Source organism: Pristiophorus japonicus, chromosome 5 (assembly GCF_044704955.1).
Source record: "Pristiophorus japonicus isolate sPriJap1 chromosome 5, sPriJap1.hap1, whole genome shotgun sequence".
Taxonomy (NCBI): Eukaryota; Metazoa; Chordata; class Chondrichthyes; family Pristiophoridae; genus Pristiophorus; species Pristiophorus japonicus.
Genome location: NC_091981.1, coordinates 80,318,397 through 80,331,546, shown reverse-complemented (window position 1 = coordinate 80,331,546; position 13,150 = coordinate 80,318,397). Strand labels below are relative to the sequence as shown.

General features: G+C 44.8%; 1 protein-coding gene across 3 annotated transcripts in view; it reads left to right on the top strand.

Moving 5' to 3' along the window:
* LOC139264385 (triple functional domain protein) overlaps positions 1–13,150 on the top strand; it is a 760,938-nt gene that overhangs the window by 405,341 nt on the left and 342,447 nt on the right. For all 3 annotated transcript variants that reach the window (XM_070880754.1, XM_070880753.1, XM_070880752.1), the window contains exon 11: positions 5,044–5,235. In XM_070880754.1, coding sequence (XP_070736855.1) covers positions 5,044–5,235 — 192 coding nt within the window. The remainder of the gene's footprint in view (positions 1–5,043; positions 5,236–13,150) is intronic.

Below are 13,150 nucleotides of genomic sequence, written 5' to 3'. Positions count from 1 at the left end.
TTTTGCATAACAGCTTCATCATTATTAAAAGACAACATATCTCCAAGCATACACTTAAGGGGCTCAATTTTCCCCAATGCCATTTTTTGGCGTATTGCAAGAATTATGCCCTTTTTTTTAGCCCCGACTACTCCAAAAAAAAGTAACAAGCAAGTTTTCCCATTCTATTTTTGAAATTGGCGCTGTGCAACCTGCCCTTTAGCTTCGGGAGGCGGAGCCTAATTTCTGCGCATGCGCAAAAAAAAAGGACGTTTTTGACATGACTGCCATGGGCATGCATGCCCAGTACAGCACCCGGTCTGCAATTGGTCATTTTTAAAGAGCCAGTTGTGTGTGAGAACTTTAATTCTCATTGGAAAAATTGGAGCTGCAATACAGAATACAACGCAGCTCAAGGACCAAGAACTTCTTACAGGATGAAGTGGGGGCACTGGTTACTGTAATTGAGGCCAGATGGCACAAGCTGGACACCAGCAGAGGTGTCACAAAAGTTTCACCAAAAGAAATGAAGAAACGCTGGAAGCAACTTGCAGAAGATTACTGTGCAATGGTGACCACCCCGAGGTCTGGAGGCAAGTGCAAAAAGAAATGGCAGGATCTTGGTCAAGTAGTTAGTGTAAGTAATATTTTCATTTATTCAATGGAATTGCAATTGTAAATGTGGCCATCTGTATATGTCCCACCCAGCAGAAAGACACCCTCTCTAAAAAGTTATATTTTCATCTTTGCAGAGGAAGGTGGCACACAACAAAAGGGAAAGAACTCAAACAGGAGGAGGCCCAGCAAATCTGCACCCACTTAGACCCTTAGAAGACAGAGTCGCTGCTCTGATGGGTCCTGCCTGGAGAAAAGCAACCATCACTGCACAAGCTGGCCCACACTCGAGGTAGAGGTTAAGTCCTGCAAATTCCACAGTCTGGCTTTGCTAAATGTTAAGTACCGCGCGGCTAGCCATGCTTCGGTTCATGGGGATGTCTCCGTAGGCTATGCTTCGGTGATGCAATGTGCTATCATCGTGGTCCTTCAAATGAGCCTGCTCATGCCACCCTGCCCCCTCCTCTGCTGCTAACCATTTGTCTGTTCCGTTATATTTTGCAGAACTTGAGGCCAACCCTGACGAGGCTGAAGCCAATGCAGAAGATGATTCAGACGCGAACGAGCCTGAAGTAGAGAACATCTTCCAATCCCACCTTCCAGACCAAGAGCATGGGGGTGGAGGGGCAGGGGAGAGGATGAATGAAGTCCCCGCTGTTATACTCACTCTGGAGGAGGTGCAGGTGCCGCTCATTGAGCTGCCAGGCCCTTTCCTGAGTGGTATGAGTGTTGGCACATTCCATGGTTTCTCACAGTCTGAGGCTGGGGATTCCAGTGGGGTGCAGTGAGCCACACCCCGGGTGAGGAGGGGAAGGAGAGCGCAACAGCACTCCAACAGATGTGGTTCAGATGTTGGCAATGAGTGCGGAGAGCATTGACCTAACATGATCACTCCTGGACACCATCAGTGGGGTGGGTGATGCAGTATCGGGGCTGTCGGAGGAAGTAACCACACTCACAAAATAAGGGAACACTGTCCGGGCACATGAGGGGGGGAATGTCGCAGGCAGCTGATACAATGTCATTGAACATGAGTGAGGGAATGTTGTAGGTAGTTGACACACTATCGGTGAACATGAGGGAGGGAATGTCGCAGGTAGCTGCTGCACTGTCAGCGAACATGAGGGAGGCAATGTTGCAGCTAGTTGAGATACTGTCAGGGCACATGAGAGAGGGAATGTCGGAGTTAGCTGCTGCAATAAGGAAACCTGCCCAGACCCCGCGCCCATTGACAGAATCGACTGGCACTCCCACTCCAATCCCCAGACCAGCCTCTGAAGAGGCCCAAGTCAGGCCTTCCACATTACCGCCTGCTGCCCCCCCCACCCCCACCCCCATCAAGAAGTGTGCATTACGCGAGATGTTCGAAAGAATAAGCTTGGTACCAACCCGAGAAACTCTGCACCACCGCCTTCGGGCAGGGTTGGAGTCAACAAGACCAAGCGCAGCGGGCGGTTTTAGAATAAGATGGAGGAGAGATGGCCTTTCTTCGCTGCTGTTGTTGTTATTATTGTTACTGTTGTAACTGTTCTCAAATTAAAAGTTTTTTGTAAGTTATGTAAATTTACAAGTTTAAAAGTTTGTAAGTGAGCTTAAAGTTTTTAAGGGATCTTAGAGTTTGTAAGTGATATTCGAGTTTGTAAGTGATCTTAAAGTTTGTAAGTAATCTTAACTGAAAACTTTAAAGTTTGATGCAAAAATATTTTAATTAAAGTAAGGTAAGTACAAACAAGTGTTAAACTTTTGAATAAAATATATTTTAAATTATAACTGAATCATTTCCATTATTTGTTCCATTAACACAACACAACATTACGGAACAGGTCCAAACAGTAAACGTGGTCCATTTGGAATAGTTGCCGCTGAGCCTTCAGGCAGCAAAGTGCTCACTGATGAGCTGCTGGTGCAAGGCTCGAGCAATCGTTAAAAGGGCATGACAGCCCGACCTCCTCCGCCGTCGTGCTCCGGGTTCAGGTAGTTGCATGGCTTCCTTGTCCTTCTCCACCTCCTCCTCCTCGTCATCTGCATCTTCCTCCTCATCAGCAGCCACCATTACCTCAGGTGGGTCTTCTACTACAAGCTGCTGCTGCCTCATGGTGGCTAAGCTATGCAGCACACAACAGTGAACTGACTGACAATCTCAGGGAAGTATTGCAAGTAGCCTCCAGAATGGTCCAGGCATCGGAAATGCTGTTTCAAGATGCCAATGGTCCTCTATTATGCTGCATGTCGCAATGTGTGACATGTTGTATTCCTGGTCGGCTTCTGTCCGGGTTACACGTAGGGACAGCATGAGCCAGGTGGCGAGGCCGTACCTTTTGTCTACCAGCAGCCAGCTCTGCCCTTCTGGCTGCTGCTGAAACATGGCATATAAAGCGCTCTTGCGTAGAATGAACGCATCATGGGTGCTCCCAGGGTATCTCATCAACTGACATGATGCGATGCATGTCGTCACACAAGCTGCACATTCACGGAGTGGAAGCCTTTTCTGTTCCTGTATATCTCAGAATCCTCCAAAGGTGCTCGCAAGATGATGTGGATATAATCAGTGCAGCAGCCCTGTACCTTTGGGAAGTCAGCAATCCTGGAGAAGCCCACAGTCCTTTCACGCATTGCCTGGGCGGTCATGGGGGACTTTATGTAGTCGTTCCTCCGGGCATTCCTCCGGTCACCTGCCGAATGCAGATATGTGTTGCATGTTGAGAAATGGCGCACACAGCCCCAGTTGTGGCCTGGAATGATCCAGATGCATAGAATGAAAGTGCAGCTGTAACATTCTCTTCAACTGACAAAGCAGTCCACCTGACGCTTCTAAGTTGCAGGTCTGCTTTTATAAACTCACAGATCTCGGTTACACCTTCTTTGCGGAAACGCAGCCTTCTGATACAGTCTGCAGTTGCAGGTATGAACGCCTGTCTCGATATACCCGACGTGGGTAAGACCGTCTGCCCATCATCCTACATGCTCTGAGGTTCCTCATGCAATGACATCGAATCAACAGTCTCCTCCGCAGCACCGTCATGCAGCAGGCTTGCAGGAGGTATGGCATTATCAATATTGCCCCCATAATTAAATTGTATCTTTGCAAAAAGCTCAAAAACAGGACAAGGGGTTAAAGCTTCTTTGTTCTTTCTCTCCCCAAGGTCGATGCCCTAGTATGAGCCACAACCAGGTCTGCGCATGTGCAATAGGCTTGCTTAGAACGGGAAGCTAGGCATTCAAATGAGGACATTTGGGGCAACGAAGTCTAATGCAATTCTTTAATTTTAGATTTTTTTCAAAGAACCCCCCACTACCAACCGAATATCTCCTCACTGAGCTTGAGGTTGGCCAGCAGAATCGCTCCTCTCTCGGACACTGGCTTGACAAACCCTCCCCCACCCCCCTCCCCCCCCCCACCCCCACCCCCACCCCTGGGCTTCTTTTGATGCGGCTGCATAGTGTAAGGCTTCTCATGCCTTCAGTTCAGCTTCCACCCGCCCCCACCCTCCCCAGGCTTCTTTTGAAGCCGAGCCCAGCGGAAGCTGAACTGAAAAAACTAACCTTAAAAAAGCGTAACTAACTGAGCTACGCTAGCGCACAAACTTTGGGGAAACTTGGATATTTTAATTTAGGCCAAAAAAAGCGGCGCACGACAAAAAAATGGTGCAGATAACTGGGGAAAATTGAGCCCAAAATCTTGTACATGTACCACCACTACAAAAGTTAGTGCAGTTTCTCACCACCAAGCACCTCCAATGACAAATGGTTTTCATTTCCTAGCTAGAAAAGTTGAAGTAGGGTACACTGCAGGGGGTTTGTAGATGCCAGCAACTGGTTTGTTCGGTTATGATGGTGAACGTTGTTCATAAAGCACATTTAAAGAAACTGTCCTGCATTGCTGGTGAGTTTAGTAGTAGAATCAATGTTAAAAGTGTTCATCACCAAATATCAAATGTGTTTCCAAATATAGATGGTTCCTAATATAAATATATTCTAAATATAGCGTTATATGCTGTTCCTGCACTGGGTTTGCCCATCATGAACTAAGTAATTCATTCCATCTTTTACACACATGCACACTCACTCATTCTTTCTCCCTATCTCTAGTGCCTAGCTTTCACTCATTTCATCCTCTTCGTGGCACAACAAAAATTAGAAGCTCATTATGTAAGGAATTGTGCGAATTGCACCTTATCATCTGTAGAGCGCCAGCACGTTAGGGAAATATAGCATTCAGTCCATAATTAAACTGAGATGAGAACTTCCACAAAATCTGTCCAAATTTTCTTGTGTTTTCTCCAAGTTTCCAAAACAACCAAACGACTTATTAAATATAGCAAGTTAACATTTTTGAATAAACACAGCAGATCCTGTTGGGAGTTAGCAACATTTTATTTAATTGATATTGTATTACAGAGTTCAGTTAAATGATTCTAGGAAATATAGAAACATCATTTTCTTCTTCAGAACACATACACCAATGCAGATAAACTCCTGGAAGCAGCAGAGCAATTGGCTCAGACTGGGGAGTGTGACCCTGAAGAGATTTACCAGGCAGCCCATCAGCTGGAAGATCGGATTCAGGACTTTGTGAGAAGAGTGGAGCAGCGAAAGATCTTATTGGATATGTCGGTCTCTTTTCATACCCATGTCAAAGAGGTGAGACAGCATTTTATTTTTCATTAACTATATCTATTTAATATATATTCAAAGTCTCATCTCTACACATACATAGTGTCAACTGTTTTCATTAGAAATTCCTGAGACCACATTTGCAAACTTATCCTGCACTCTTGAGTGGTGACACTGTTTGACTGGCGTTGATAATAGTCGGGGAACTGCATCCAATCTGCTGACTAGGCTCTTAAACAATTTTCCGTAGTCTGTGTTGAGCAGTAATATAGCAGCAAGATGAGCTGGTTGGACCATAGTTTTTTTTTGTGGATTAGTGTTAATTGTTGCTACTGTGAAAGTTTCTGGGAGAATGCTTGTCTCTTCATCGTGGTGGAAGAGTTACAGTCAGTTGGGGAACGTTTTTTACCTTGTAGATTTTGATAATGTAGCCATCTAGGCTAGGAGCCTTCTCGTGTTGAATGTTTCTATTGCTACTGGGATCTCATTCCAAATTAGGGAGTCCAGCTCCTTGGTGAATTGGGAGTGAGGGAGGTTATACACCAGGTGTTTTGTTGACTAGTCACCCTGCTCGTAGTAATTAATCTGCTAACAGGGTTTGTTCCATGCTCTTCGTTCAGAGTATTTTTATAGCAATGGCTCTACTTCAGCTGGGATCTTTGTCCTCTCTGACGAAAGAAGTAACCTTTGCTGGGACCAGTAATTATACTCCTGTCTTCTATGGGTGTAAGGGGTGCCTCTTCAGCTGCTCAGACAGAAAGTTTCCTAATGTTCCTGGGTAAGATCAGTATTAGATGCTCTATTTGAGAGGAATTTCCTGGAACTCCTGGGTGGATCCTCAGAGGTGAGCTCATTTCATAACTTTTGGGGGGACATTAAATAATTTTTTTAGCTACTTTCCTTTACGCTGTGTTGCGGGGAGGCAGTATCTTCTGTGTTTAAGCGCTTTAAGTTCTGCCAAGGATTGGAATCTGCATCTGAAGTTTTTACATTAGGCACTTGCCTAGGTCATGATGTGACTCCTAAGACCTCTGTTTTTATTTTCTTGAGATTATTTTGCTTCTGGTGTGTGATGGATAAAATGCAAGTTAGACATAAATTTATCAATTTTCCATGGCGTTGCACAAGGGAAGTCAGAGAATATGATCTCTCTTGCTGGTCTTTGCTGTCTTCTTGTTGCTGGTTCCCCCTCTATCAGGCTCTGCTAGAAGCTAATGAAAAAATATTCCATCAGTATATCTAACTGCAAGGTGCTGATGCATCCTGGAAAATTAGGTATATTGCACATGCTTAAATGGCACAATCCAAATTTAATTCACAGTCATAGCTCCGACCGAAAGTATCATGCCCAAGCTTTCGGGAGTGGCTAATCTTTCAAGTTAAAACTTTAACAATGTTTTTAAAAGCCACAAAAGACAATTTAATGGATAAATTTAATCATATTATTGTGAGGTGTATTTTTTTAATTTTTAGTTCCTTATTTGGACATTACAAATCTCAGTTACTGAGGGGAAAAAGATGGTGAATTACATTTTTTTTTAAAGCATTTTGAAAAAATTGTGGTAACCCAGTGGCTGGATTATACAGGTGTTTCTATTATAAATGTTGTCACAGGAACTTATAATGGAAAATATTGATATATAAAGTATGACAAGTCAAGTGGCCCTCAATATCAGGCAAGTAGAAATTTTAAATATGCAAATTTCCAAGCCCCGTCTAAACTGTTCCTATTTTTTTCATCACAACTTTGAAACACCTCGAGATGTTTTTCCACATTAAAGGAAAATTAATGTTATACAGTACACACACAAACAGAAAATGCTGGAAATACTCAGCAGGTCAGGCAACATTTGTGAAGAGAGAAACAGAATTAATGTTTCAGGTCAATGACCTTTTGTCAGAACTGGAAAAAGGTAGAGATGTAACAGATTTTAAGCAAGTGCAGGGACAGGGAAAGGCGGGGGCGGGGAGGGAGACGGTGAGTAAAGAACAAAAGGGAAGGTATGTGATTGGGTGGAAGGCAGAAGAAACATAGAAACATACAAACTAGGTGCAGGAGTAAGCCATTCGGCCCTTCGAGCCTGCACCGCCATTCAGTAAGATCATGGCTGATCATACCCCTTTCCTGCTTTCTCTCCATACCCCTTGATCCCTTTAGCTGTAAGGGCCATATCTAACTTCCTCTTGAATATGTCTAACGAACTGGCAAGAACAGCTCTCTGCGGAAGAGAATTCCACAGGTTAACAATTCTGAATGAAGAAGTTCCTCCTCGTCTCAGTCCTAAATGGCTTACCCCTTATCCTTAGACTGTGACCCCTGGTTCTGGACTTCCCCAACATTGGGAATATTCTTCCTGCATCTAACCTGTCCAGTCCTGTCAGAATTTTATATGTTTCGATGAGATCCCATCTCATTCTTCTAAACTTCATTGAATACAGGCCCAGTCGATCCAGTCTCTCCTCGTATGTCAGTTCTGCCATCCCGGGAATCAGTCTAGTGAACCTTCGCTGCACTCCCTCAAGAACGTCCTTCCTCAGATTAGGAGACCAAAACTGAACACAATATTCCAAGTGAGGCCTCACCAAGGCCCTGTACAACTGCAGTAAGATCTCCCTGCTCCTATACTCAAATCCCCTAGCTATGAAGGCCAACATGCCATTTGCCTTCTTCATCGCCTGCTGTGTACCTGCATGACAACTTTCAATGACTGATGTACCATGACACCTCGGTCTCGTTGCACCTCCCCCTTTCCTATTCTGCCTTCATGTTTTTGCCACCAAAGTGGATCACCTCACATTTATCCACATTATACTGCATCTGCCGTGCATTTGCCCACTCACCTAACCTGTCCAAGTCACCCTGCAGCCTATTAGCATCCTCCTCACAGCTCACACTGCCACCCAGCTTAGTGTCATCTGCAAACTTGGAGATATTACACTCAATTGCTTCATCTAAATCATTGATGTATATTGTAAATAGCTGGGGTCCCAGCACTGAGCCCTGCGGCACCCCACTAGTCACTGCCTGCCATTCTGAAAAGGACCCGTTTATCCCGCCTGTCTGCTTCCTGTCTGCCAGCAGTTCTCTATCTACGTCAATACACTACCCCAATACCATGTGCTTTAATTTTGCACACCAATCTCTTGTGTGGGACCTTGTCAAAGGTCTTTTTAAAGTCTAAATACACCATATCCACAGGTTCTCCCTTGTCCACTCTACTAGTTATATCCTCAAAAAATTCTAGAAGATTTGTCAAGCATGATTTCCCTTTTATGACTTGGACCGATCCTGTTACTGCTTTCCAAATGCGCTGCTATTTCATCTTTAATAATTGATTCCAACATTTTCCCCACTAGTGATGTCAGGCTAACCAGTCTATAATTCCCTGTTTTCTTTCTCCCTCCTTTTTTAAAAAGTGTGGTTACATTAGCTACCCTCCAGTCCATAGGAACTGATCCAGAGTCGATAGACTGTTGGAAAATGATCACCAATGCATCCACTATTTCTAGGGCTACTTCCTTACCTACTCTGGGATGCAGATTATCAGGCCCTGGGGATTTATCGGCCTTCAATCCCATCAATTTCCCAAACACAATTTCCTGACTAATAAGGATTTCCTTCAGTTCCTCCTTCTCGCCAGACCCTTGGCCCCCTAATATTTCCGGAAGGTTATTTGTGTCTTCCTTTGTGAAGACAGAACCAAAGTATTTGTTCAATTAGTCTGCCCTTTCTTTGTTCCCCATTATAAATTCATCTGATTCTGACTGCAAGGGACCTACATTTGTCTTCACTAATCTTTTTCTCTTCACATATCTATAGAAGCTTTTGCAGTCAGTTTTTATGTTCCCAGCAAGCTTCCTCTCATACTTTATTTTCCCCCTCCTAATTAAACCCTTTGTCCTCCTCTGCTGAATTCTAAATTTCTCCCAGTCCTCAGGTTTGCTGTTTTTTTCTGGCCAATTTATATGCCTCTTCCTTGGATTTAACACTATTCCTAATCTCCCTTGTTAGCCACAGTTGAGCCACCTTCCCCGTTTTATTTTTACTCCAGACAGGGATGTACAATGTTGAAATTCATCCATGTGATCTTTAAATGTTTGCCATTGCTTATCCACCGTCAACCCTTTAAGTATCGTTCGCTAATCTATTCTAGCCAATTCACGTCTTATACCATCGAAGTTACCTTTCCTCTGTCTCTGAATTAACTGTGTTACTCTGCATCTTACCAAAGAATTCTGCCATATTATGGTCACTCTTCCCCAAGGGACCTCGCACAACAAGATTGCTAATTAGTCCTTTCTCATTACACATTGCCCAGTCTAGGATGGCCAGCCCTCTAGTTGGCTCCTCAACATAATGGTCTAGCAAACCATCCCTAATACATTCCAGGAAATCCTCTTCCACCGTATTGCTACCAGTTTGGTTAGCCCAATCTACATGTAGATTAAAGTCGCCCATGATAACTGCTGTACCCTTCTTTATTGCACGTATCCCTAATTTCTTGTTTGTTGCTGTCTCCAACCTCACTACTACTGTTTGATGGTCTGTACACAACTCCCACTAGTGTTTTCTGCCCTTTGGTATTCCGCAGCTCTACCCATACAAATTCCACATCATCCAAGCTAATGTCCTTCCTTACTATTGCGTTAATTTCCTCTTTCGCCAACAATGCTACCCCACCTCCTTTTCCTTTCTGTCTATCCTTCCTGAATGCTGAATACCCCTGGATGTTGAGTTCCCAGCCCTGGTCACCCTGGAGCCATGTCTCCGTAATCCCAATTATATCACATTCGTTAATAGTTGCCTGCGCAGTTAATTCGTCCACCTTATTCCGAATACTCCTTGCATTGAGGCACAGAGCATTCATGCTTGTCTTTTTAACACACTTTGTCCCTTCAGAATTTTGCTGTAATTTGGCCCTTTTTGATTTTTGCCTTGGGTTTCTCTGCCCTCCACTTTTACTTTTCTTCTTTCTATCTTTTGCTTCTGCCCCCATTTTACTTCCCTCTGTCTCCCTGCATAGGTTCCCATCCCCCTGCCATAATAGTTTAACCCCTCCCCAACAGCACGAGAAAACACTCCCCCTTGGACATTTGTTCCGGTCCTGCCCAGATGCAGACTGTCTGGTTTGTACTGGTTCCACCTCCCCCAGAACCGGTTCCAATGTCCCAGCAATTTGAATCCCTGCCTCCTACACCACTCCTCAAGCCATATATTCATCTTAGCTATCCTGCTGTTTCTACTCTGACTAGCACATGGCACTGGTAGCAATCCTGAGATTACTACCTTTGATGTTCTGCTTTTTAATTTAACTCCTAGCTCCCTCGATTCAGCTTGTTGGACCTCATCCTGTTTTTTTTTTTACCTATATCGTTGTTGCCTATATGCACCACGACAACTGGCTGGTCACCCTCCCCCTCCAGAATGCGCTGCAGCCGCTCCGAGACATCCTTGACCCTTGCACCAGGGAGGCAACATACCATTCTGGAGTCTCGATTGCGGCTGCAGAAACGCCTATCAATTCCCCTTACAATAGAATCCCCTACCACTGTAGCTCTCCCACTCTATTTCCTGCCGTCCTGTGCAGCGGAGCCACCCATGGTGCCATGAACTTGGTTGCTGCTGCCCTTCCCTAATGAGTCATCCCCCCCCCAACAGCACCCAAGTTGGTGTATCTGTTTTGGAGGGGGATGACCGCAGGGGACCTCTGCACTACCTTTCTTCCACTGCTCTGCCTGATGGTCACCCATTCCCTATCTGTCTGAGTAACCTTTACCTGCAGTGCAACCAACTCACTAAACATGCTATTCACGACATCCTCAACATTGCGGATGCTCCAGGGTGAATCCATGCGCAGCTCCAGTGCCGCAATGCGGTCTGTCAGCAGCTGCAGCTGGATGCACTTCCTGCACATGTAGCAGTCAGGGACACTGGGAGCGTCCCTGACCTCCCACATAGCACAGGAGGAGCATAAATTCCAAGGACATTAAATGACAAAAGGTATGATGGTGCAAGGCAAAAGGGAGATGGTCATGGAACAAATAAACAAAAGATCAGACCAGAGGAGGTGTAAATGAGAATGGCTGAATCATTATCAACAGCTGTTGTCCAAAAAAATGGGGCAGAGGTTATGATCTGAAAATGTTGAGCTCAATGTTGAGGCTGGAAACCAGCCTTTAACAAATGTTCCCATTGATAGGTATGTACAATAATTGGTACATATAAAATATTTTGCTCTTATTCCAATGCATTTGGCTCTGAATTGAGGACTGTTGTTTCGATTGCAGTATGAATCAAGTTTTCCTGTTGAACTTTATCTTCAATTAGAATACACCCATTATGCAAATTTTAAGAAAAAGTGCACGTTAGAGCTTTTTACAAGCAATTGGTCAGTTGAAGTGGGAAGCCATATCCTCAATGTGGTACATTTTGGTATCTATCGAGAAGCACTGTGAAAGAGCTATGGACTGTACTCTCAAAAAGTCAACCCTTGATCCCACTGTGCTTGCAACCTACCGCCCAAACTCCAAACTCCCTTTCCTCTCCAAAGTCCTTGAACGTGTTGTCGCCTCCCAAATCCATGCCCATTTTTCCCTTCAATCTGGTTTCCGCCCCTGCCTCAGTACCGAAACGGGTCTCATCAAAGTCACAAATGACATCCTTTATGACTGTGGCAAAGGTATCCCTCCTTATCCTTCTCAACTTGTCTGCAGCCTTTGACACAGTTGACCACTCTGTCCTCCTCCAACGCCTCTCCACCACTGTCCAGCTGGGTGGGACTGCACTCACCTGGTTCCATTCTTATCCTGCAATGGCTTCTCTTCCCACTCTCGCATCGTTACCTCTGTTGTCCCCCAAGGATCTATTTCTCATCTATATATGCTGCCTCTTGGCGATATCATCCAAAAACACGGCGTCAGTTTCCACATGTACGTTGACGACACCCAGCTCTACCTCACCACCACTTCTCTCGACAGTCTCTAAATTGTCAGACTGCTTGTCTGACATCCAATACTGGATGAGCAGAAATGTTCTCCAATTAAATATTGGAAATACTGAAACCATTATCTTTGGTCCCCATCACAAACTGCATTCTCTACCCCTCCACCGACTCTATCCCTCTCCCTAGCATCTGTCTGAGGCTGAACCAGGCTGTTCGCAACCTAGGTGTCATATTTGACCTTGAAATGAGCTTCCGGCCACATATCGGCAGCATAACTAAAACCGGCCATTTCCACCTCCGTAACATTGCCCGTCTCATCTGCTGCTGAAGCCCTCATCCATGTCTTTGTTACCTCTAAATTTGACTAAAAATGCACTCCTGGCTGGCCTCCCACATTCTACCCTGCGTAAACTTGAGGTCATCAAAACTCAGCAGCCCGTGTCCTAACTTGCACCAAGACTTGCTCACCCATCACCCCTGTGCTCGCCGACCTTCATTGGCTTCCGGTTAAGCAATGCCTCGATTTCAAAATTCTCATCCTTGTCTGCAAATCCATGGCTTCGCCTCTCCCCATCTCTGTAATCTCCTTCAGCCTCACAACCCCCCCCCCCCCCCCTCCCCGAGATGTCTGCACTCATCAAATTCTTCCCGCTTGAATATCCCTGATTATAACTGTTCAACCATTGGTGGCTGTGCCTTCAGCTGCCTAGGCCCCAAGCTCTGCAACTCCCTCCCTAAACCTTTCCTCCTTTAAGGCACTCTTTAAAACCTACCTCTTTGACCAAACTTTTGGTCATCTGCCATAATTTCTTCTTTTGTTGCTCGGTGTCAAATTTATTTGTTTTGTCTTAAAACATTCCTGTGAAGCGTCTTGGGACGTTTTACTACATTAAAGGTGCTATATAAATACAAGTTGTTGTTGTTGTGCTGACCCACAAAGGGAGGTACCAGTTTCCTATACTTAACATGTGATGATAAATATATCTTGTTTGTTGGAA